The sequence below is a fragment of the Girardinichthys multiradiatus genome, chromosome 24, assembly GCF_021462225.1.
Source record: "Girardinichthys multiradiatus isolate DD_20200921_A chromosome 24, DD_fGirMul_XY1, whole genome shotgun sequence".
Lineage (NCBI taxonomy): Eukaryota > Metazoa > Chordata > Actinopteri > Cyprinodontiformes > Goodeidae > Girardinichthys > Girardinichthys multiradiatus.
The window spans coordinates 8,719,483-8,744,282 of NC_061816.1; the positions used below are offsets into that span (position 1 = coordinate 8,719,483).

Here is a 24,800-nt window from a genome sequence, read left to right on the forward strand (position 1 = left end):
ATGGACGGCAGTAGGAACTCCTCTCTGTGCTTTCCTAACCATAACTCCTCCTGCAGGAGGCTGCTGCTGCCGCTCTCTGAGACTGGTCTGTTCCACACATTGCTGACTCTCATCTCCCTGCTCACTGTAATGCTCAACCTGCTCGTCATCATCTCCATCTCCCACTTCAGGCAGCTGCACAACCCAACCAACTCCCTGCTCCTGTCTCTGGCTGTGTCTGACCTGGCGGTGGGACTGCTGGTGATGCCCATCGAGGGGCTGCGGTACTTGGAGACATGCTGGCTGCTGGGGAGACTGATGTGTGCTCTGACTCCTTATGTCTTTTACTCTTTGATCTCTGCCTCTTTGGGCCACATGGTGCTTATATCTGTAGATCGCTATGTGGCCATCTGTGACCCACTCCTTTACCCCACTAGGATCACAATGATTAATGTGAAGATCTGTGTTTCTCTCTGTTGGGTCTGTTCGCTGCTCTACAACGGATTGATCCTGATGGGACACTTAGGCCAGCCAGATAGGTTCAGCACCTGTCACGGGGAGTGTGTTGTAGTTATCAGCCGTATTTCAGGAACTGTTGATCTCTTTATCTCCTTCATAGCACCATGTACTGTCATGGTTGTTCTTTATTTCAGAGTGCTTCTGGCTGCTCTCTCACAGGTGCGTCTCATCCGTTCACAGACAGCGGCTACAGCTGTAAAATCAGCTCAAGCTGTTACAAGATCTGAGTGGAAGGCAGCCAGGAGCCTCGCCATTGTTATTGCTGTGTTTATAATGTGTTATTGTCCTTTTTGTTATCCTTCCTTGGAGGGAAAGGACACATCCAACAGCTTGTCCTACTTTGCTGCTGTGTCTTGGATCATGATGCTGAACTCTAGCATGAATCCTATCATTTATGTTTTGTTCTACCCCTGGTTCAGAAAAGCTATCAAACTTATCCTAACCCTAAAAATACAGCAGCCTGACTCCTGCGACATGAAGATGATGTAGGTAGAGCTGACCACAGATCAGATGTGTGATTGTTTTTCAGTTGATAAAGATTTTAAAGATGCTCACATTTTATACTGTGTGATCAGACTTCATGTGCATTAAGTTAAACAAGCAGCAGAGGTTTCTATAGCTGCCATGTTTTTAATGAATCTCACATGAACAAAGACGACCAAATAGAAAAATTTCTAGAAGGAAAACTATTATGACACAGAGCCTTTAACTGTGCGGTTTTGACCTGTTCATGTATACTTTATAGAGTAAAAACCTGTAATGCATGATGTGATTGGCCTTAATACCATCCAAAATCATAAATCCATTAACTAAGCGGGTTATTTTCACCACAAAAGCCTTATTCCTTCTTACACAAAGTACAACAAAAAGTCTATATCTTATCAGTGTTTTTATAAAAGTGTAAAGTAATAACTAAACAGTTTTTTTCTATTTAAGAAATAGTTTAGTTGGCCTTTTTTGCACTACTATGTTAAGATTATTATTACATACCAAGAAACCTGTTTTTTGTCTGTATTATTATGATGGTTGTGGATCTTTCTTCTCTTCTTTTTGCACCTCTTTTTTTCTCTCGATAAAAACACAATTGTTACAATTTTCAATATTTTTCTGCAAAACTGCATCACAGCTTGTTATAAGTCAAAGTAAAAGAAAAGTGAATTTATGGTGTTAAAATGAGCCTATTTGCTAGAACAGACTTTGGAATATTGCTAAATTAAGAATTAAGCTTTAATCCAGGTTTTATTTTCATGCATTTTATTTATCATGGACAATGTATTTAAACATGGCAGACATAGGGAACATCTGATGTAAAATGTGTAAATATGTAAAATGTTAAATGTGTAAAATATCACAACACACAAGAGGTTGACATATGAAAAGAAAAAGAGATGCATTTTAAATAAAAGACCAAAAATACGTTTGTAAATATTTTCTGTTTTGCATAAAAGCAACGGAGCTGTTATCAGAATGGCTTCAATCAGGTTTACCAGAAGAATCCCGTATGGGGAATAGGAATCTGCTTCCGATATTGAGTTATTAATTAGGATCATGTGATCAGAGATGTTGTGAAGCTGAAGAAGCTGCTCAGATGAAGTAGCTAAACAAAGGCCGGTTGTTTTCCTTTGCTACTTTAGGGGAGAACTTTAAAAGAGGACAGTGTTATTTTTTAGAAACATTATGGAGTCATGGTAAAAGGAACATACACTCTGTTTCAGTTTAAGAGCTATACGTATCATGATACGGCATAATAACAGTGATCTGGTCTTTATGATGTTTTGTAATTGTTTAGGTCTAACCTCATGTGTGCGATAGCACACAACAGGAAAAGTTGAAGTAAATGAGAAAACTTTGCATGAAAAACTAAGTACATCAATCTGGAAAGAGTAATAAGGTAATCTCCAAAAACCTTGAAATCCATCTTTACAGAGAAGAAGAAAACACAATTAAATTAAGACAGTAGCCAATCTGCAATTTCAAACAAAGGTCAAACAGTGCAATACCTCATCTTCGGCTTCATCTACAGCTATAGACCTCAAATGCTGAACTTCTGGACACAAGAAAATTTAACAAGACTAAAAAAAGAGTGGTTTCTTTGGAAGGTTTGCCTGGAAAAATCATCTTCTTTCTAAAATATAAGGCAATATGTCCAACAGCAGAACCTTGGCCCAAACTGGGTCAACAACTGGACAATGACCACAGGTGCTGCCACACCTCCTCCGGCACCTCCACCATCACCCTCACCATCTCACTTCTGAGAGGCAGCCACCCCAACTCCAGAACAATTTTCGGGGGAAAAAGGTAAACTATGGAGATTTCTCCTTCAGTGTACTCTAGTTTTTTGTCAATCCCCCAATCATTCCAAACTGACGCATTCACATTTGATTGATTGTTGACTTTCTACAGGGTAAAACTCTAAAATAGACAAAAGCTAAATATGATTGACAAACAATACTCTGCAGCTCCTACAAAGGTTTTATTTCAGACCTGAGGTTGACTTTTGGCTAAACAGAAAATGAAAGAGAAATAACTAGGAGACTTTGGAATTTACAACAAGACGAGAAATCTGTGGTTTGCCATAGATTTTAGAACTCTAGCGGCCTCTGGAACCTGCAGGCATTCAAAGGAGCTTCTGTGCAAGCCCTCAGCGAACAGTTAAAAGATGAAATAGCCTGTCGACACAAACCCCAACATCTGTTTTGTGATTCCTTCCCCTCAGTCATTTCTCGTCCTTGGATTTCCCTGGTTGGTTTCGCATAACCCCCAGTTTATTTCAAAGGAGGGCAGAATAGAATCCTGGGGCACTCACTGTTTGTCTACATGCCAACAGTCTGGTAAAGGTTTATTCCAGTTGCTTCTTTAACCTGTCTAAACCAGAAGGGAATTACATGAAAAAATATATAAATGTGTTGTTGTCTGCAGGCTTAATTAGTCATTCCGCCTTGCAACTAGGTGCTGGATTCTCCTTCATGGCTAAAACAGCTGGTCCACTTCACCCTTGCATTGATTACCATGGACTCAACCAGATCACAATAAAAAACAAATATCCTTTACCGCCTCTGACCAGGGCTCTAAGTTTTTTTTTGCTAAACTTGACCTTCGCAACGCATACCATCTGGTGAGATTAAGGGAGGGGGATGAATGGAAAACTGCTTTCAAGAACCCATTGGGTCAATATGAATACCTACTGATGTCCTTTGAGCTTACCAATGCACCTGTAGTGTTCCAAGCTTTATTCAATTTAGTCCTGTGGGACTTTCTAAACCAGTTTGTGTCTGTCTACTTAGGTGACATGATTTGTTTTTCTGTAAGTGAACACAAGGTGCATGTTCATCAGGTTCTTTGATGCGTCTTCGAGAACAGGCTGTTTCTGCTAAATTGGCCCACTCCATCCTCCTGCAAACACCTGCAATGCTTCCTAGATTTTGCCAACGTTTACCATTGCTTCATTAAAAACTACAGTCAGACTGCCACTCCTGTCACAGCTCTCACCTCCATTTAGAAATAGTTTCACTGGAGCGCTGAGGCTGAGAAGGTCTTTCAGGGGTTGAAAGACAAGTTTGTTCATGCCCCTATTCTGATCCAACCTGATCCTACAAAACATTTATTATGCCTCGGATATTGGCGTTGGGGCCATTCTTTCTCAAATGTCAAATAACTCTATCCATGCCTTCTTCTCCCGTCAACTCACCCCATCAGAAAAGGACTATAATGTAGGGGATAGGGAATTTGTAGCCGTTAAGATGGCTTTTACAGAATGGCGTCACTTGTTTAAGGGGGCTGCACACTCCATCCTTATGTGGACTGACCACCAAAATCTAGCCTATTTTCAGGAGCCTAAACACCTAAACCCACACCAGTTCTGTTGGTCCTAATTTTGTCATTTCATTTAGACCAGGTTCCAAAAACACCAAACACCGATGCACTGTACATAGCTGTCAAGTCTCCCGTTTTGGCCGGGAAACTATCGTATTTTAACCTCTTTCCCGCCGTCCTCCCGTATTAGTATTCTCCCGTAAATCTCCCGTATTACAATATAATAATAAAAAAACATTCCTCTGCTTCTTTCTCTGAATTCTGTCACTAGCCTCGCAAGAACTGCCACCTGCAGTAGCCTGGGTGGCAGTTGTCGCGATATTAGTGCCGACGGCGGGAACAAACCTGGAACAACAAAGGAGAGAAATGGATAGATGTGACGAAAGGGAAGGTATTCCTGCCAGAAAAAGAAAGACATCGTGCAAATATCTTGAAAAATGGGACAGCGAATTTTCTTTTGTAAAGAAGAGCAGGATGGGGCACAGTCAAGCGTTCTGTAAGATTTGTAACTGCGATTTTAGTGTCTCCCACGGGGGAAGGAACGACATCAGTCAGCATGAAAAATCGACCAAGCACAAGCGCTGGCTAGAGGCACAGAAACATGCCCAGGCGATGTCAACATTTGTGACTAGAAATACCACCGAGGCAGACCAGGTCATAAATGCGGAGGTTAAAATGGCAATGTTGTGTGCCAAAAACAATGTTGCTTTCAACTTCTGTGATGACTTCAATAAGTGTGTAGCTGAAATGTTCCCGGACTCTGCTATCGCACGGAAATTCTCGGCGGGAAAAACCAAGGCTACCCAACTCATCAAAGGTAAGCTGAGTCAAATTAAGTATAAGTATTGTGTATGCATATGCCTATTTAATAATGTCCCGTATGCATATTGTAGGGTAATGGTTAGCTAATTTTAATTACTGGGCTCTCTCAACAGGTGCCATAGCAACAGAGCTAGATGACGAGTTGGCCAAAACATGCCGATCTCAGCCATTTTCTGTGATGTGCGACGAATCGAACAACAGAAAAGGAAATAAAGAATTTGTCATCCTAACTAGACTCTACGATGAGGCCACTCTGCAGGTCGTTACAAGATTCATGGAGATGCCTATATGCAACGTGGGAAATGCAGAAAATCTGTATGAAAAACTGAGTCAAGCACTAAGGTAAGGGAACTGCACTGTGTTGTTGACGTGTGTAATAGTTTGCTTGTAATTATAACCATACGTTTTGTCTAAGTCGTTTTATGGCATTTCTTTCTGTTATCCATAGAAAAAGGGGTGGAAGACATCCTGGTGGGGATATACACCCACTTTGATAAAAGGTAGATGCAAATAAATTAAATAGGACTTCTATTTTTTCTAGGTCTGCAGTTAATATTCTTATAAACATTTTTCTATCTTTCAGTGCAAAAAGATGTGAACTCTACAAAGGGTTTGTAGATTTCACTGATTCAGACCACCTGAAGCTCCTCAGGTACTGCAGCACCAGATGGCTGAGTCTGCTAACCTGCATCCAGAGAGTGTTGAACCAGTGGGATGCACTGCAGGTAAGGATGGTAACTCCAGCAGATATATACACAGTTAACTATGCTAGATTTCCATTTTAACCATGAATTGCCACCCTGTGTCCATATGTACTGTAGGCCTACTTTAACAGTCATGAGGAGGTGGAGAGGAGTGCCAAAGTGCACGATCTAGCAAGCCATCTGCGTGATCCAATCGTGAAGGCGTACTTCATGTTCCTGAGTGCTGCCCTTAAGCCTTTATATGAATTTAATATTGTCTTCCAGGTGGGTGTCAATCATATTGGATGAATTAAATATGGTTGTACTTATTGTAGCCTTTTTATTACAGTGCGACCAATTATATTTTCTTCAGTCAGAGGCCGTGCAGATTCACAGACTTGAAGAGGAGATGTGGAGGCTGATCAAGAGGATCCTGGGGTTCCTCATACCAGCCAGGGCCATCATGGGTGTACCTCTCAAGGAGGTGGAGTATGGAGAAGGACATCAGTTGGCTGACGAAGAGCTCTTTATAGGAGCAGAAACAAAGGCATTCATGGCAAGGAAAGAGCTCCCTGTGTCAGCGGAGAAGAAAATCTTTCAGTGAGTATATTACCCAGCAGTTATTTAATTATATCATCTTTTCACAGTATGAGATTATAGGCTGTAGTGTTTTTTGTTTACTCTTATGCTGTTTTTACCCTTATGCTGTTGTAGATCTGTGAGAAGATTCTATGAAGCAGTGCTTCAGAAGATGTTCTCCTCCTTTCCTCTTGACCATCCACTCCTGAAGGACATGAAAGTGCTGGACCCTGCTGCTCGCCTTGACATTACTCCAGGGACAGGTAGATGTTAGAGTCAGTTCCTCATTGATTAAATTAATAAATGAATATTGCATGGTTTAGATCTGCAATGTTCAGTCAAACACTTGTTTTACATTACAGTGGCAAGGCTAGGGGCCCTTTTCCCTCAGTTGAGCTTGAGTGAGGATAGGCTGAGAGAGGAACTCATTGACTACCAGGTGACAGATAGCAAGCATCTCCCACAAGAAGACAAAACTGACAGATTCTGGGGACTGGTAGGGAAAGATGTGAGGTTCAGTGAGCTGCCAAGATTAATGGAGGCTTTACAATGCATTCCCCACAGCAATGCCAGTTCTGAAAGAGTGTTCAGTATGGTAAGAAAGATTGTTACAGAGAATAGGATGTCATTAGACAACAGCACAGTTTGTGCTTTACTGTCATGTAAAATCAACCACTCTGGCCCAGGCCACAAATACACTCCATCCAAACAAGTCTTAAAGGATGCAAAGGCTGCAACAAATCTGTATAATAAGTCTTTAGTGAATGCCAGAGAGCCACCTGAGTGAACATGAGAAATTTAAATAAAATGTGTAATGAAGACAAAATGTAAATGTTTAACCTAAAGACAAACAATGTATATATAAACTGAAAATGTGTTAAATAAATAAATGTGTTTGTGTTTCATTTAGGCTCTGTTATAACATAGGAATGTCCACAGCATTCAGTGTCAACAAAGGTAGGCTTATTGTAGTCTGTTAGTGGTGGACAAGTGGTTATTTTAGATATCTTGTACACCTGTGCTAAAATGCAAGGGATACTGGAGCTTGGTCGGGGTAGTGGGATGGCTCACAGCGGTCCCCAGAAAATTTCCCTTATTTTCAAATCCAAAACTTGACAGGTATGGCACTGTATCAACATTATTCTTTCAGTGAAGAACCTCTTGCCTCCATCCTGGGTCGTTGGAGTTCTTACTGGGAGATTCAGGACCAGGTCCGTCAAGCCCAAACCTTTGAACCCCGTCCAAGAAATGGTCCACTAAACCGCATGTATGTTCCGACTCCAGTCCAATCTCGTCTCGTTCACTGGGTGCACACACCCAGGCATAAAGTCGTACCATAGCATAAATCCGCTAAACTTTCTGGTGGCCCTCAGTCAGCAAAGATGTAAAAGAGTTTGCCTCGGCCTGTTCGATCTTGCTCAAAATAAGACCCACAACCGGCCACCTAGGGGGTTTTTCCAACTACTGGCCATCCGTAAGCGCCCCACCAGGGGACACTGTCACCGGGTTACCTCCCTCAAAAAGCTTCACTATCATCTTAATTATAGTCTACCAATTCTCAAAGGGTTGCCATCTCATTCTGCCAAGGAACCCACTTCTCTTGAGACTGCTCGTCCTCTAATCAAACATGTCTATCATCCTTGCGGACCTCCTTCGGATATTCTATCCAACAGTGGCCCCCCGTTTGTGTGTGGATAAGCTTCAGCGCAGCCCTGGGAGCAAGAGTGGCTCTCAGTTCTGGGTTTTATCCTCAAACCAATGTCCAACTAAGAGGAAGAACCAGAAACTGTGTGTGCTCTGTGTGTCCCTCTACTTGGAGTTTGCAGGTACCATGGGAAGAATATTCCCATTACAGTCATGTCTCCTTTTCAAGGTTCCTTTGCATGTCAGCATCTGTTTTCCTCTCAGATGAACAGGATATTTCAGTCAGTTCTGCTCAACACCATATCACCACACAATCAGCGTCCTCAACCGCACTGTTGAGCAGAACCTCCGCCTCGCTAATCGCAGGGGATCTCCAGCTTTGCAATATCACTGGTCTGAAGGTTTGGCTCTTAACTCGTGATATTCACTTCAAATCTACTTCCAGGAAACTCTCCCCTGAGTACATCATCCCTTTAAGATGGAGACCGTCCTCAGTCATGTCGCTCTTCAACTCAAACCTCCTGCTAGCCTCAAGATTAATCCTGTGTTTCACATCTCTTTGGTATAACCTGTGGTTAAAAGTCCTCTTTACCTGATGTCTGAACCCCCTCCACTCACCCAGGACATTGATGGCCATCCTGTTTTCTCGGCCCGCTGGATCCTTGATATCCACGAAGGAGGCAGAGGTTTCTAGTAACTTGTGAACTGAGAGGGCTATGGTCTGGAGGAACGGTCCTGGATTCCCCATTCCTTAATTACTGACTCCTAACTTATAAGGGACATTGAAGCTTCCTGTCCATCGGGTTCTTGCTCCAACTAAACTGTACTCTCCATCTCCAGATCCAGTAGAAGCAGACTGCCGAAGCTCCATAACTGTTATGGTTTGCGAGATATAGGACCCCAGAATGCAGACGAGTAGGCAGCGTGATGGTAAGTGAAAAGGTTTAATAACAAAAACTCACTCACAACAGGAGGCAGGAACAAAACAACAAACGGGCAGGCAAGACAGGCATGGCATGATCAAAAAAACAGGACTTGGTTTGAGAAATGTTTCTGCGACGACTAACTGAACAGCTGTGTATATATGGAGTGAAAACCAGGTGGAGCAAGGAGACAGATTAACTTTGAGCAGGTGAACCGAATAAACTTAATTGACAGACAGAACAAAATGTGGCTGCGGCAAAAACAGAGACTATTGAACACAAACTAACAGAAACTAGAAAAAACATGAAGCAAAAGCATAACCAGATCCGAAAACCAAACTTGACAAAACATGAACAAGATGACTAAACTAAAGCATGACCAGGAAAATAACAGAAGCATGATTCAAAATCTAAAAATAATAATAATAATAAACAAAAGAACGAGTCAAAACCTTAACTGTGAAAAACATAAGAAAAAACCAGAAACCAAAAACCAAACAACCCCAAATCATAACAGAACCCCACCCTTAAGGGCGGATACCAGACGCCCACAAGAGTCCAAACAAAAGACAACCCGGCCAGGGTGGGCGGTGGGGGCCTCGGTAGGAGGGCCAGAAACAAAAACAAAGTTCCGGCGGGCAACCAGGAGGTCGTCCCCAGCCGGCACAGAGTTCCGGCGGGCGACCGGACCTGCACTACAGAGTTCTGGGCGGTCGGCGGTGAAGCCGTGGAAACCTCCGACAAAGACGTGGAGGCCGAGAGAAGCGTAGAGACCGTGGCGGCCTGTGACGGGAAACTGTAGGTAGGTCAGGAGGCCAACCGAGCAGAGTAGAGGACCCCCCAGAAACTCTGTGGAACTACGGACGCGTGGAGCATGGCGAACCCTCAGAGGCTGAAGCAGAGCCTGGCGAACCCTCAGAGGCAGAAGTAGAGCCTGGCAAACCCTGAGAGGCAGAAGCAGAGCCTGGCGAACCCTCGTCTATGGGTTCAAAGGCCAGAACGAGGACAAACTGTTCCTTGAACCCCTCATGAACAGGGTTTGATGACGCTTCCTCCTCGAACCCCTCGTCGCAGGGTCCAGAAGCCAGAACGAGGACCAGTTGCTCCTTGAACCCTTCAGGAACAGTGTCCGGTGGCGCTTCCTCCTCAAACCCCTCGTCGCAGGGTTCAGAAGCCAGAACGAGGACCAGTTCCTCACTGAACCCCTGCAGACTAGGAACAGGAGCTGAGGCATCACCGAGACACTCAGAGGCGTGAGCAAGGGCTGAGGCGTCGCCGAGACCCTCAGTGGCGTGAGCAGGGGCTGAGGCGTCAGCCGGACCCTCAGTGGCGTGAGCAGAGGCTGAGGCGTCAGCCGGACCCTCAGTGACGTGAGCAGGAGCTGAGGCATCGCCGAGACCCTCAGTGGCGTGAGCAGGAGCTGAGGCGTTGCCGAGTCCCTCAGTGGCGTGAGCAGAGGCTGAGGCATCAGCCGGACCCTCAGAGACGTGAGCCGGAGCGTCCCTCTTACGACGTCCTCTGCGACGTGTGGAGGGGGTTGAGGCTGACAGGCGTCATCCCAGGTTGTGGTGTGTCTGGCCTGGAGTCAGGCTGTGGTGTGTCTGGCCTGGAGTCAGGCTGTGATGTGTCTGGCCTGGAGTTAGGCTGTGGTGTATCAGGCTGTGGGGTGTCTGGCCTGGAGTCAGGCTGTGGTGTGTCAGGCTGTGGACCTGGCTGTGGACCTGGCGTGGGCTGCTCAGCAGCAGTAGCAGCTCTGTGGACCTGACGTGGGCTGTGCCGGACGAAGATGCGGGCTTACTTGCCCCAGCCCTCAGGTTGGCTGGCAGGGAAACCACCTCCTCGGCAGCCGAACCACAGGAAGGCGCTCCGCGCCGACATCTCTTACGGCGGGAGGAGGCCGAAGACTTCACTGCCGGACCAGAGTGCGCAGCCAGGGGAGCAGGCGGAGAACGGCGCTGAACCGCCTCACACTCCATCTGCTCCAGCAGCAGTGGAGAGGGTAGAACCTCCAGGTCGGTCGGCAGATTCCTCATCGCCTCCTCCTTCTGCCGTTCAACCCAGCGATCCAAGGCGTCTGCCTTCTGTTTCTCCGCGGGGTCCATGGTTGGCGGAAACATTCTGTTATGGTTTCCAAGATATAGGACCCCAGAATGCAGATGAGCAGGCAGCATGATGGTAAGTGAAAAGGATTAATAACAAAAACTCACTCACAACAGGAGGCAGGAACAAAACAACAAATGTGCAGGCAAGACAGGCATGGCATGATCAAAAAAACAAGATTTGGTTTGAGGAATGTTTCCGTGACGACTAACTGAACAGGTGAGTATATATGACGTGAAAACCAGGTGGAGCAAGGAGACAGATTAACTTGGACAGGTGAACCGAATAAACTTAATTGACAGACAGAACAAAACGTGGCTGTGGCAAAAACAGAGACTCTTGAACACAAACTAACAGAAACTAGAAAAAACATGAAGCAAAAGCATAACCAGATCCGAAAACCAAACTTGACAAAACATGAACAAGATGACTAAACTAAAGCATGACCAGGAAAATAACAGAAGCATGATTCAAAATCTAAGAAGAATAATAATAATAAACAAAAGAACGAGTCAAAACCTTAACTGTGAAAAAAATAAGAAAAAACCAGAAACCAAAAACCAAACAACCCCAAATCATAACAATAACAGATTCATTGACTTTGTCATCTATTGATAATAAAAACTTTCCTTTTACATACTCCTTTTACATTGGATCCTTGACTGCATGTGGATCAGAAAAATATCTGGATCCATGTCGGAATCAAATAATGTAGAAACAAAAAGCAAGAAAGTGACACTTAGTAACCACAGGGAGAAACAATATTGCAGCAGAAGAGCAATGCAATCATAATAATCAGCAATAACAAGCAAACTGTAAGCAATCTGTTTTGATGCTTTAAATGTGTGTTATAACCATCAAAAGGTGTGCCGCTCCCGACACATTTCCATGTGGCCAGCCTTGGGTTATTTAGTGGTATGTTTCAGGTCACTGTCTTGTTGTAGGGTCCAGTTCTGCATCAGCCTGATTTTTTTTTTTGTTTTTTAAGATTGTCTTACGTTTTTTTCAGAAACCCTCAAATAAATTCTATGATGGTGAGTTGGACAGGTCCTGATGCAGCACATCATTCTCAAACCAAGAAAAGATGAACAGTACATTGTACCAGGAGTGAAAGTCTTGCTCTACATCAGTGGGATTAAAAATGGAGATGCTGAGGCCACCGGGGGGACTGAAACTGGTCGGTAATGGGGCCAGCAACTGGGGGTGTTTCAAGCACCAGATTGAGCTGTGCACTGCTGTCTTGGGACTGGACTCAAAATCCGACACCAGGAAAATAGCGTTGGTCCTCACAGTAGCTGGCCCCATTTAATGAACCAAGCATCACTGCAGTTAATAATAACGCAAAAATTGTGGTCAACAAAAACACGTTGAAAAGAAATATGACAAAAGGCAAACGCAAATGATGTGAAATACGTCTGCAAACAACATGGTGTCAAGCTAGGTGAGGTTGTTAAAGGACCAAAGTGCAGGCGAGCGAGAGAGAGAGAGAGAGCGAGCAGCATGTGAGTAGACAAAAATGTATTTAATTAAAGAAAAAGGTAAACTTACAAACATAGGAAGGACATGGAAAAATACAGGCAGGTCTCAGGACATGGAGCGGTGAGTAGTAAGGGTAGTATGCAGAGTAGTTTTTAGGAGGAACCAGTGGAAAGCAATGACAACAAGAGAGTATAAATACTGAGGAAGGGTGGAGAATTAACCAAAGGAGCTAATAAGAAGGGAATTAGAAGCAGCTAGTGCAGAGAGGTAGCAGAAAGCATCTAAGTGTGGCTGGCGACAAAGGAGCAGGGACCTAAAAGGTTAGCGACAAAAGAGCTAGGAGGCCAGCGATTGTTGAGAAGGAGAATGGGACAACGGCGATAACAACAGAGGTCTGGAGACTGGCTATGGAGAAAATGCATGCAGAACCCAACCTGGTGACAGGCTACGGCAGCGGTGCATGTGCCTGAGAGGTTGGCAAGGAAAAAAGTCTGGAGGCCAACTGAGAAGTGTGGAGGACCCTCGGAGAACCCTGTCTGGAGGTTGGCCAAAAAGTGTAGAGGGCCCTTGGAGAACCCTGTCTAGAGGTTGGCCACAAAGCGTAGAGGACCGTTGGAAAACCTGTCTGGCGGTTAGCCACAAAGAATAGAGGACCCTCTGGGAACCCTGTCTGGCGGTCGGCAAGGCCCTAACGAGCACTGTGGAAACCGCCAGAACCCTCGGCAGCACCTCGGGGAGCACCAGTTGATCCCTCGACGAGGCTCTGGAACTGGTATTGGGAGTCCAGATGATCTGCGCTGGAGCCCAGATGATCTGCATAGGAGCCCAGAAGTTCTACGTTGGGGTTGTTGTGGAGGGTCAGGAGAACGAGGCGGATCCACCTGGACGCCTTCACCAAGGAGGTTAGGAAAATGAGACGGGTCCATCTGGGCGCCTTCGTCGAGGAGGGGAGGAACAAGAGGCGGGTCCACCTGGATGCCTTCGTCAAGGAGGTCAGGATAATGAGGTGGGTCCACCTGGACACCTTCGTTGAGAAGGTCAGGAACACGAGGCAGGTCCACTTGGACACCCTCGTCATGGAGGTCAGGAGCGTGGGATGGTAATGCTGAGTGGGTTCACCTAGACACCCTAGTCCTGGAGACCAGGAACATGAGGTGGATCAATGCGGTGTGGCATGAAGGGGATCCGCCTATGGTCCTGCTGAGTTGCGATGGAAGCCCAGGTTGCTTTGATAGTAGCCTTCAGGTCATCTGCTGTTATGATTTGGAGTTGTCTCCTTGGATTTGCGTTCTGTTCAAGCCATGTTTTGCTCCTGTCAGGTTGTGTTTTCAGTTAATCAACTTTATTCGGTTCACCTGCACCTAGTTAATCTGTCTTGCTTCACCTGGTTCACAATCCATTTATACACACCTGTTCTGTTTACACATTGTGGAAACATTTCTCATATCATGCCTTGTCTTTTGACCATGCCATGCCTGTCTCGCCTGCCCGTTTGTTGTTTTGTTCCTGCCTCCTGCTGTGAGTGAGTTTTTGTTATTAAACATTTTTCACTTACCATCACGCTGCCTGCTCCTCTGCATTCTGGGGTCCTATATCTCGTAAGCCATAACAGAATGTTTCCGCCAACAATGGACCTCACGGATGAGCATCAGGCTAGCTCCATGGACCTCTTTACTTTCCTGTCTCGGGAGGCGGAGAAGTCGTTGTGCCGTTCTGCAGGGCTGTCAGTGCCGCAGTCGGCTTATGATGGATCCAGGTTGGCGATTCCATGTCCGGGGACAGGTCCCCTTCGTCACCGTTCTTCGCCTGCTTCCCTGGCTGTGCACTCTGGTCCGGCAGTGAAGTCCTCGCCCTCCTTCCGCCGCAAGAAACGTCGGCGCGGAGCACCTTCCTGTTCGCCTGGCAAGGAGGTGGTTTCCCTGCCAGCTGACGTGAGGGCTGCAGTAAGTAAGCCCGCATCTTCATCTGCCACAGCATTGTCTCCCAGGCTCGCTGCAGCTAGTAGTCCCGTATCCTCGCCTGCCACAGCACTGTCTGCCAGGCTCGCTGCAGCTCCGTCTTCGCTCGCTCCAGCCCATAGCACTGAGTCTTTGGCTGATGAAAAGGAGGAGCGGCTAAGGTTCTACGCACGCCAAATAAAGAGTTTCAGGAAGACCACCCTCATGTATTCCTGTCCTGAGCGAATGGACAGAATCAGGCAGATGGAGAGGGATTATGAGACTGCAGTAAGGCAGTTTTACTGCCGCCAACCTTTGCCCACGCCATGTCAGCAGGACAATGCTGCAGCTCAGTCCACGTCATGTTTACAGAGCGGTGCTGCAGCTCAGCCCACGTCATGTCTCCAGAACGGTGGTGCTGCTGCAGAGCAGCCCACGTCAGGTTTTCTGACGATTTGGGGTCAGATGATTTGGGGTTGTCTCCTTGGATTTGCGTTCTGTTCAAGCCATGTTTTGCTCCTGTCAGGTTGTTTTCAGTTAATCAACTTTATTCGGTTCACCTGCACCTAGTTAATCTGTCTTGCTTCACCTGGTTCACACTCCATTTATACACACCTGTTCTGTTTACACAAGGCGGAAACATTTCTCATATCATGCCTTGTTTTTTGACCATGCCATGCCTGTCTCGCCTGCTGTGAGTGAGTTTTTGTTATTAAACCTTTTTCACTTACCATCACGCTGCCTGCTCGTCTGCATTCTGGGGTCCTATATCATCTGCATTATTGGGCCTGGTGTCTTTCAGCTTCCTCTTGAAAATACTCCATATATTCTATATGAGGCTCAGGTCAGGCCAGTTTGGTGGCCAATCAAGCACAGTAACACCATGGTCATTGGACCAGCTTTTGGTACAACTGGCATTGTGGGCTGGTACAAGGCCTGATAGCAGAAGGAAGCATCAAGTGGTCAAAAATGTCATGCTTAGATAGCTGCATTGACTGTGGACCTCAAAAAACCCAGTAAACCAACACCAGCAGAAAACCTGGCAAATCATAACTGACTCAGGAAACATCGCACTGGACATCAAGCATCATGAATTCTGTGCCTCTCCACTCTTCCTCTGGACTCAGGGATCTCGACTTTTAAAATGAAATGCAAACTTTACTTTCATCTGAGAAGAGAACTTGGACAACTGAGCATCAGTCCAGTTCTTTTTCTCCTTATGCCAGGTAAGACACTTGTAGCCCATGTCTAGGATTTGTCTGTGTAGTGGTTCTCAATTAGCTGACTCCAGCCTCAGTCCTCATTACTTCTATTTTGCTTGACAATCCTCTGAAGGCTGCGGGTATCCCTGTTCCTGGTGCACGTTTTTCCTAACACACTTTTTCCTTCTAATGAACGTTCTATGAATATGCTTGGACACAGCAGCCTGTGAACAACTGTTTCAGCAATGACCGGTCCTCCACAAGGAGGGTAAGCCAACAATGACTGTCTCCTGGATATCTGTCAAGTCAGTCTTCCCCATGATTGTCTATCCTACTGATCCAGACTGAGAGACCACTTAGGGGCTTTGCAACCTTTGCAGACATTTAGAATTCATTAGTTGATTAGGGTGGGACACCATGAGCTTCCAATATTAAACTTATTTACAATATTCGGACTTCATGAGACACTGAATATATAAGTCATAATCAACAAAATTGCAAACATAATGGCTTGAAATGTTTCACTCTACCTGTAATGAATCTATATATGGACTTTTACTTTCTGAAATGAGGGTCAAAAAATATTGAAATTTTTCATAAGAGATGTAGCTACAAAACAAATATCTGCTAATATTCAAAACCCATAATTGAACATGTGTGAATGGATCTAAAGCAAACTAAATCCAATCTCAAACAGGGTGAAAGTGTGAAGAAAGGTTGCATCAGTCTTCAGGTTAGTTGTCAGACAGAAGGGCGTATTTTAAGGAAGATAAATAAGGCATCTTAATGAAGGGTCATGTCTCGTCTTCACCTCCCTGATGGACGGCAGTAAGAACTCCTCTCTGTGCTTTCCTAACCATAACTCCTCCTGCAGGAGGCTGCTGCTGCCCCTCTCTGAGACCGTTCTGTTTCACACATTGCTGACTCTCATCTCCCTGCTCACTGTAATGCTCAACCTGCTCGTCATCATCTCCATCTCCCACTTCAGGCAGCTGCACAACCCAACCAACTCCCTGCTCCTGTCTCTGGCTGTGTCTGACCTGGCGGTGGGGCTGCTGGTGATGCCCATCGAGGGGCTGCGGTACTTGGAGACATGCTGGCTGCTGGGGAGCCTGATGTGTGCTCTGACTCCTTATGTCTTTTACTGTCTGATCACTGCCTCCTTGGGCCACATGGTGCTTATATCTGTAGATCGCTATGTGGCCATCTGTGACCCACTCCTTTACCCCACTAGGATCACAATGATTAATGTGAAGATCTGTGTTTCTCTCTGTTGGGTCTGTTCGCTGCTCTACAACGGATTGATCCTGATGGGACACTTAGGCCAGCCAGATAGGTTCAGCACCTGTCACGGGGAGTGTGTTGTAGTTATCAGCCGTGCTTTAGGAACTGTTGATCTCTTTTTCACCTTCATAGCACCATGTACTGTGATGGTTTATCTTTATTTCAGAGTGCTTCTGGCTGCTCTCTCCCAGGTGCGTCTCATCCGTTCACAGACAGCGGCTACAGCTGTAAAATCAGCTCAAGCTGTAACAAGATCTGAGTGGAAGGCAGCCAGGAGCCTCGCCATTGTAATTGCTGTGTTTATAATGTGTTATTTTCCTTTTTTTTATCCTTCCTTGGAGGGAAAGGACACATCCAGCAGCTTGTCCTACTTTTCTGCTCTGACTTGGATTATGTTGCTGAACTCTTGCATGAATCCTATCATTTATGTTTTGTTCTACCCCTGGTTCAGAAAAGCTATCAAACTTATCCTAACCCTAAAAATACAGCAGCCTGACTCCTGCGACATGAAGATGATGTAGGTAGAGCTGACCACAGATCAGATGTGTGATTGTTTTTCAGTGATAAAGATTTTAAAGATGCTCACATTTTATACTGTGTGATCAGACTTCATGTGCATTAAGTTAAACAAGCAGCAGAGGTTTCTATAGCTGCCATGTTTTTAATGAATCTCACATGAACAAAGACGACCAAATAGGAACATTTCTAGAAGGAAAACTATTATGACACAGAGCCTTTAACTGTGCGGTTTTGACCTGTTCATGTATACTTTATAGAGTACAAACCTGTACATGCATGATGTGATTGGCCTTAATACCATCCAAAATCATAAATCTGTTACTTTTATCACAAAAGCTTTATTCCTTTTTATACAAAGTTCAACAGTAAGTATAAATCTTACCAGTGTTTTAAAGAAGTGTAATATAATAACAACTAATTTGCTGTTTTTCTTTTTAAGAAAAAGCTTAGTTGGCCTTTTTGCACTACGTTAAGATTATTATCACAGACCCACACACAAACCTGTTTTATTATGATGGTTGTGGCTCTCTGCCCTTCTTTTTTGCACACGTCTTTTTTCTCTTAATAAAAACACATTTGTTAAAATATTTCTGCAAAAACTGCACCACAACTTGTTATAAATCTAATAAAAGGAAAGTGAATTTATGGGTGTTAAAGGGTACCTATTTGCTAGAACAGACTTTGCAATTTTGCTAAATTAAGACTGAAGCTTTAATCTATGTTCTATTTTAATGCATTTTATTTGCCAGTGACAATGCATTTAAACATGGCAGACATAGGGAACATCTGATGTAAAATGTGTAAATATGTAAAATGCGTAAAATATCCCAACACACAAGGGGTTGACGTATGAAAAGAAATAAAGATGCATTTAGGAAACCAAAAATATGTCTGAATATTTTCATGTTTTACATGAAGGCAACCGGACCTGTTATCAGAAATGGCTTCATTAGAAGCCTGAGAGTCACTAAAATCCCTTAAGACAAATTATGGATCTACACCCGATGTTGGATTAATAATTAGGATCATGTGATCTGAGATGTAGTGAAGCTGAAGTAGCTGCTCAGATGAGATGGGCAATATCAAGTAGCGAAAGAAAGGCCGGCAGAATCTTGGGCAGGTGGACAGGAGTTACTCGGGAGTCTGCATAACAATGAATCCAATCATGTAGAAACAACAAAAGGCAACAAACTGACACTTAGTAACCACAGGGAGTAACAATGATGTTGCAGTTGAACAGCAATACAATCATAATAATCAGCAATAATCAGAAAACTGTAAACAGACTGTCAACTGTTTCTGAAAGGGTTCAAATGTAATAAAACAGCAGGTACAATAAAATGAAAAGAGGCCGCAGAGAAAATCCAAATATACATGTGTTGGGACTTGATAAAACAATTCATAAACAAGCAATCCACATATTTATAACGTCACCTATAGAATATAAAATTAGAAAACCTGAGAGTAAGAGAATTTACAGGGATATTTTGAGATGTTTGGTAAAAATATAACTGATTACAATTAGTAACTAAAATGAGGACTAAAGACCTTTGTTAAGCTTGAAGATGCAGCACAAAAAACTATAGAAAGAAAGTTTTTCCCTCATCATTCTACACATATGTGAACACCAGATGGCGGTAGAGTGACTTTCTGTTGACGGCTCCATTAGAACAATGACAGTAGTCAGAGCCTCTGTCCAACGATCTAATAAAAGCTCATCTATTGATGAAATGTAGCAGGCACTGTGTGAGGTCGGTGGTGCTGTGCATTCAAATATGGATCTATGTAAAAGCTCTTATGGCTCATCATATAATGCACTCATGTACATTTATCTCAGTAAAATACCTGTGTTCTCCTGAAGATACCTAAAGTATACCTTCTATTGGACAACCACTGCAAGCTCACAATGACTGTTTGTATGGAGGTTCATCACATTTAAATCAGAGCTTCTACTGTTGCCAAGAGTACACCATAACATCATAAGCTAAAATCAATCTGGCTTTAAGTCGGGTCATTGTACCATAGCAGCAGGTAGGCTGGTAAGGAATGGCCTTATTAATGCTGCGAACAAGACGGTTTCCTGTTTGTCTATCCAAGACATTTGATTGATTTTAACAAGAGCTGATGTCCAACAGAGCCTTGGTTATACCTTGATGTAGCAGCTGTTTTGAGAGAATTCAGCTGTGATGTATACAAGGGAGTCATTTGGGTGTGTGTGTGTGGGGGGGGGGGGCAGACACACTGAATGGCGGTGCATGTGGACTGGCTTCGAAATACAGCAGTACCCAGATGGTTTGTTAGACCGGCCACCTGGACCTCTGGAGCTGAAGCTTCGGATGTTTTCAGAAAAGCCCCGAATCTCATGAAAGAAGACATTTAAGAGTTTATGTCTGTTCAAACGTTTATGTCTGTTCAAAAGATGCATTTAGCCCCAAAATGACAGTCTTCACATATTTATCAAAAACAATCAGATTTGTTTTCATTGTGTTCCATATAATCACTGCCCGCTCCACGCTCCACCTAACCTGACAATGGGTCTAAAGGAAAAGAAGACAAAAAGTGGTTATTTGTGCACACGCTGCACCATGACTGCGCAACTATGCGCTAAGGCTCAGGCGGACTGGCAATTTGTCCATTGTTTGGTCCAGGAGCATCGGCCTGCGTCATTAATCACCCGAAAAGTTACACTGAGCGCATCAAACAGCTACAATAGGAGACGGCTCATTTCAGAGCAGCTGTGGAGCCAACCAGAGAGAGGGAGCCTGGTGGGTGTGTTCGCCCAGGAACAGGTGGAAGCAGAGCGGTTTAACCCACACAGAAGTTAGCGTTAAACCTGAGAGCTGGCTTAGAATGGGCTAATTGTAAGCTAGCGCTAATCACTGATTCACCCAGCAAGACATGAGGTGGAGGTTCACTAATGAACATCATCAGGGTCATTAGAGGGACTTTCAGCTGAGCTATAGGTGGAGTTAAAGGCCTGGCTGTGATAGAAAACAGTAGGAATCCTCTCTGTGAGCTTCTAGCTGGATCTGCATCATGATGTGAAAAATATCTGATCTTTAGTCAAAAGGTTCATGAAAGCAGGAACATATTTGATGAAATGTTGGGATAGCACACAGCACAATTAAAATAAATAAGGGGTTAGCACTCCATTAAAATTAATTTTATAGCAGTTTTCTTTTTAGAAATGTAAGAAAATAGGACAATGGAGCCTCAGATGTGGGAGAGAGGGTGAGAGTCAAATTTAAAAAAGTCATTTTCATAGATGAGAAAAGAAGCACATTTATTTGAGCCACAGTAAACAGTTTCTCTGAGTTTAAGAACAACTTTAGTCGGATGGCCAGAGTGGGAAGTTTTTTCATAATATCACAAAATGTGTCATTATCTGCTTCAGGTAAATGTTTTTTTCCATCAGTTATAAATTGCTAATCTTCACCTTCACTTAAACTACTAACAAAAAATTAAAACCAAGTCAAATTATTGTGAAGCTTTTTGAAACACCACAATGCAGCATTTATGAAAATGAAGGTGCTTTAAAAATTTTAAATATTTGGTTCTGTGTTAAAAAAAAGATGAAGTAAAAGTACCGTAAGCTTTTTATTAATTGCTGAACTGATGCGGAACAGAAAAACTGCAGAGCAAATACAAAGAAAACAGAAAAGTTAAGTAAATCACAGTAAAAGCATTAGAATTAATTTCTAAAACAGGAACGTGAAATTAGCCTGACTCCTTTTACAAAAGTAAATGATTCAATAAATAAACAACTAGGCAGAGAGCTTAAGCCTTATTACATGTTTTAATCACCAATTTTAAGAGATAAAAACCTGATATCTGCTGAACGTTGCTCATACAATGTAACTTTACAAACTGGTAGTCATTTATTTCAGTCTTGGAACCTTCTAAGGTATACTGTTGAATGTTTAAACCAGCAGGGGGGCATCAGCTTGTATATCACTCCAGAAAGATAATGAGATTGTCATTTTTGACAGTTATGCCGTAGAAGAATCTTAAACTCCAAACAAGAACTATCTCAGTAAACACCAAGTTTGTCAAGTACCAGCATCTAGCCTGAGAGATTAAAAAGCAGGAGAAGTAAAGTGTAAACAGTGTTTCCAAGTGTCAGAACCGAAGTGAGAAGTATCAAGAAATTCAAAAAGAGCCTCAAAACACTTAACAAGCCTGGCAGACGTATGAAGTTAAAGATTTCGAAGACCCTGGAAAGAAAACTGGTGAGAAGACTCTAGAATGACTTTGCCAACTCAGGTATGACAGTCTTTTAGAAGACAATCCGTAGAGTTCTGCACTTGAATGAACTGCAAGGTTACAGACCCAGAAGAGCTCCACTTCAGCAGAAGAGACACCATCAAGTCAGACTGAAGTCTGCTAAGGACTTGTGAAATTTTATGCATCCTGTAAGACAGTCCTTTGGTCAGATGAGACCAAACAAGTGCTCTTTGGCCACAGAGCCATAGCCAGAGGGGGAGGCCTCTCACCCACAGAACACCGTTCCCACATTGAAACACGGCAGAGACTTCAGTGACTAGGAATCTTGTCAAGGTGGAAGGAATCGTGAAGAAAGGACATATGACGATTTTGGAAAAAAAGCCTAAAGCAGTCAGCAACACTGAGTCTGTGTCAACAATGATCCAAAACATACTTTACTGCTGGTGAAGAACTACTTCCAGAAGACTAAAGTTACTGTTATTGACTGCCCTGCACAAAGGCACTGAATCCATCTGAGAATCTGTGAGGTGAACGGAAGACAAAAGTCCATGCCAGAAGGCCATAAACTCTGTAGGAACTTCAGAAAATTGGCCAAAGGAAGTGTGTGAAGTGGTAAAAAAAGAATACATGATTTTCAAGTTTTTATTACAAATAAAAATGGTGTATTTGTATTTATACCCTTTTACTCTGATAGCTCTAAATAAAATATAGTGCAAACATTTTCCTTTAGATGTCACCTAATTAGCTTTATATCACAGTCAATTAGTGTGTATTTACCTTGCAAACAATTGATACAAATATGTACTTCTAGTACCACTAAAAGCAGCCCAAGTATCACCAGTGGTACTTGTACCATAGTTTAAGAACAAATGGGTGTAGAAGATCTTGACTATGCAGTGACCGTACCTGCACAAACCAGGACATGTTGTGAGCTTGGTAAAATCCCAGTGAATAAAGGTTTCAGGGTAATGAATCCTGTTGATTGCACTGACTGATGTATATTGCAATACATGGGCGTAAGTGCTTTGGTTTTAAAACACAGGAGAATTTAAACATCATCCATCAATATTTCAGCAACCTAAGCCGTATTACTAACTTTTATCTACCACGATAAATCAAAGATTGTTACAACACTGGATGTGAGGAAAACTATTGCGCCCACCTACGGAGTGATTTTAGGATTATTCACTCTCTGTGGAGAACAAATATTAGGACTTTGCTTCCTGTGTAGGTTGTGGCTGAGCGCACGGTGGTAGAATCTGAGGGGGCACGGAAACCAGCCATCAGGATCGCTAAAGACTGCAAGCGTGAGTGGATCCAACCAGCTGGTTGGTGCTTTTTATGTCGCAAAGGTTAGACTGGGAGTTTTCCTTCGACCCAGTTACATGCTGGCATCACGGGTATAATTGAGGGTCTTGATAATTCAGAACTTAAGCCATCATTACATCAAATCCACAAAGCATTTAATTACTGAGTTTCCTGGCAGACTATTACAACACTCCACTGGGATCTCATAACCTACAGATGTAAAACAAATCCGGCATGATTGGTGGCTTCAGACCTTGACTGATGTTATAAAACAGCAATCCCAAGCAAATCCCCACTTGTTTCTAATTTATGTTGTGTGTCATCTCTACGTATTGTAGCCAAAGCAGAAGCCAAAACCAGAGCAATTTGTTTGCTTTCAGAAGCTCTGGTGGAACAGATATGATGAAGATTCAGATTGTTCTCATTAAAGGATTCTAAAGGCATCCTTAAAGTTTGATCCCACTGAAAGTTTATTCTCCCCAAATTGGTTTTAGCAGCTTTAAATATATTTAGTAATCAGTTTCCACCCTCCAGTCTTGTCCTTAGGCCATGGGCATTTATAGCATACTATCTAAGCCAAGGCTGAAACAAGAGAGCATTAAGACGACCTCAGTGGAACCAGCAGGAGAGCTTCCTGTTCACCCACATCAGTTCAATAAAAGACATCTCTACTGCTCTGAACTGTGACAGCCCCTGAAAGGAGGGGAAGCCACATTTGTTGAGCACAATGATCCTGCTGTTTGGTGCACAGAGAGCTCTATCTGCGGCTGAGGACAGGATGTTAGAAGAGATCAACAGAGTTTGATAAACAGAGACGATGCTGAGCAAGGACAGCTGGCAGGGGGGAGAGAAATTCTTCTGATAATTATTCTGCTGTTGCATAAAATCTGTGACCTTCAGCTGCTTCATCTTTGCTTTTGTATAGTGAATTTCCTCTAATCCACACAGAATAAAGATTATATAAACAGGTTCAAATACAACATGCCTTGCAAAAGTATCCACACCATTGCCATTGTATTCACATCAGTTTCAAATTTTATGTTACTAACACCCACTTCAATGTATTTTCTTAGGATCTTAAATAATAGAACGACAACAAGTAGTGCAAACTTACCATGTCAAGGGAAAATGGTACAAGTTTTTTTTTACTGTTTGGAAATCTAAAAAGTGTGGTTGGTGTGCATTTGTATTGGGCTCCCTGAAAAGTTTGTAGAACCATTTTCTCCAATTTCAGCTTCAAATCTTTCCTATTATTTATCCCAAAATAGCTCCAACCCAGTCAGTTTGGATGGAGAGCATCTCTGAACAGCAACTGTCTTCCCAAATATTAAACATTTCTTCAAATTCAGAAGGTTACATAAACCAAGAATACCATGCATTTAATCTATTTAACCCCAAACACGCTGCTTCCTTTAATGGCATCTTAGGAAAATCAAAAAGAAATCAGTCAATATATCAGGAAGATAGATATGAACCTCCACAAGTCTGGTTCATCCTTGGATACAATTTCCAGATGTCTGAAGGTGCCAGGTTCATCTGTTTACACAAGTACAACTAGGAATGTTGTGGGAATGTCCAGCCAAGCAGCCATCAGTTCAGGAAGAAGACGGGTTCTGTGTGCAAGAGATGAATGATATTTGGTTTCAAGTGCATTTATCTTTAAATCATCAAGGAAAGGAGTAAATCTTTACTGCAGCAGATTTATCTTGAATATGATGATAAAATCCATTTCTTTCATCTCTAACCCTACTCTGAGTTCACATGATGAAACGGAGAAAGCAATGA

General features: G+C 43.4%; 3 protein-coding genes across 3 annotated transcripts; all 3 read left to right on the plus strand.

Annotated features, from left to right (window-relative positions):
- LOC124861182 (trace amine-associated receptor 13c-like) lies at positions 1-987 on the plus strand. The gene has a single exon (XM_047354706.1). The coding sequence runs from the start codon at positions 1-3 to the stop codon at positions 985-987; it is 987 nt and encodes a 328-aa protein (XP_047210662.1).
- Positions 988-6,206: 5,219 nt separating this feature from the next.
- Positions 6,207-8,460, plus strand: LOC124861183. Its single transcript, XM_047354707.1, has 5 exons — positions 6,207-6,416; positions 6,531-6,658; positions 6,758-6,990; positions 8,095-8,221; positions 8,312-8,460. Exons 1-5 carry the CDS (start codon positions 6,226-6,228, stop codon positions 8,458-8,460), a joined length of 828 nt encoding a protein of 275 aa, XP_047210663.1. The 5' UTR covers positions 6,207-6,225.
- An 8,038-nt stretch (positions 8,461-16,498) lies between these two features.
- On the plus strand, positions 16,499-17,485 carry LOC124861184 (trace amine-associated receptor 13c-like). Its single transcript, XM_047354708.1, has one exon. The coding sequence runs from the start codon at positions 16,499-16,501 to the stop codon at positions 17,483-17,485; it is 987 nt and encodes a 328-aa protein (XP_047210664.1).
- Positions 17,486-24,800: the final 7,315 nt, after the last annotated feature.

Coding starts and splice junctions, on each gene's coding strand:
- LOC124861183 (XM_047354707.1), top strand. CDS start 6,226: ATGTGGAGGCTGATCAAGAGGATCCTGGGGTTCCTCATACCAGCCAGG. Junction 6,417..6,530: donor GCGGAGAAGAAAATCTTTCA/GTGAGTATATTA, acceptor ATGCTGTTGTAG/ATCTGTGAGAAGATTCTATG. Junction 6,659..6,757: donor TGACATTACTCCAGGGACAG/GTAGATGTTAGA, acceptor TTTACATTACAG/TGGCAAGGCTAGGGGCCCTT.
- LOC124861182 (XM_047354706.1), top strand. CDS start 1: ATGGACGGCAGTAGGAACTCCTCTCTGTGCTTTCCTAACCATAACTCC.
- LOC124861184 (XM_047354708.1), top strand. CDS start 16,499: ATGGACGGCAGTAAGAACTCCTCTCTGTGCTTTCCTAACCATAACTCC.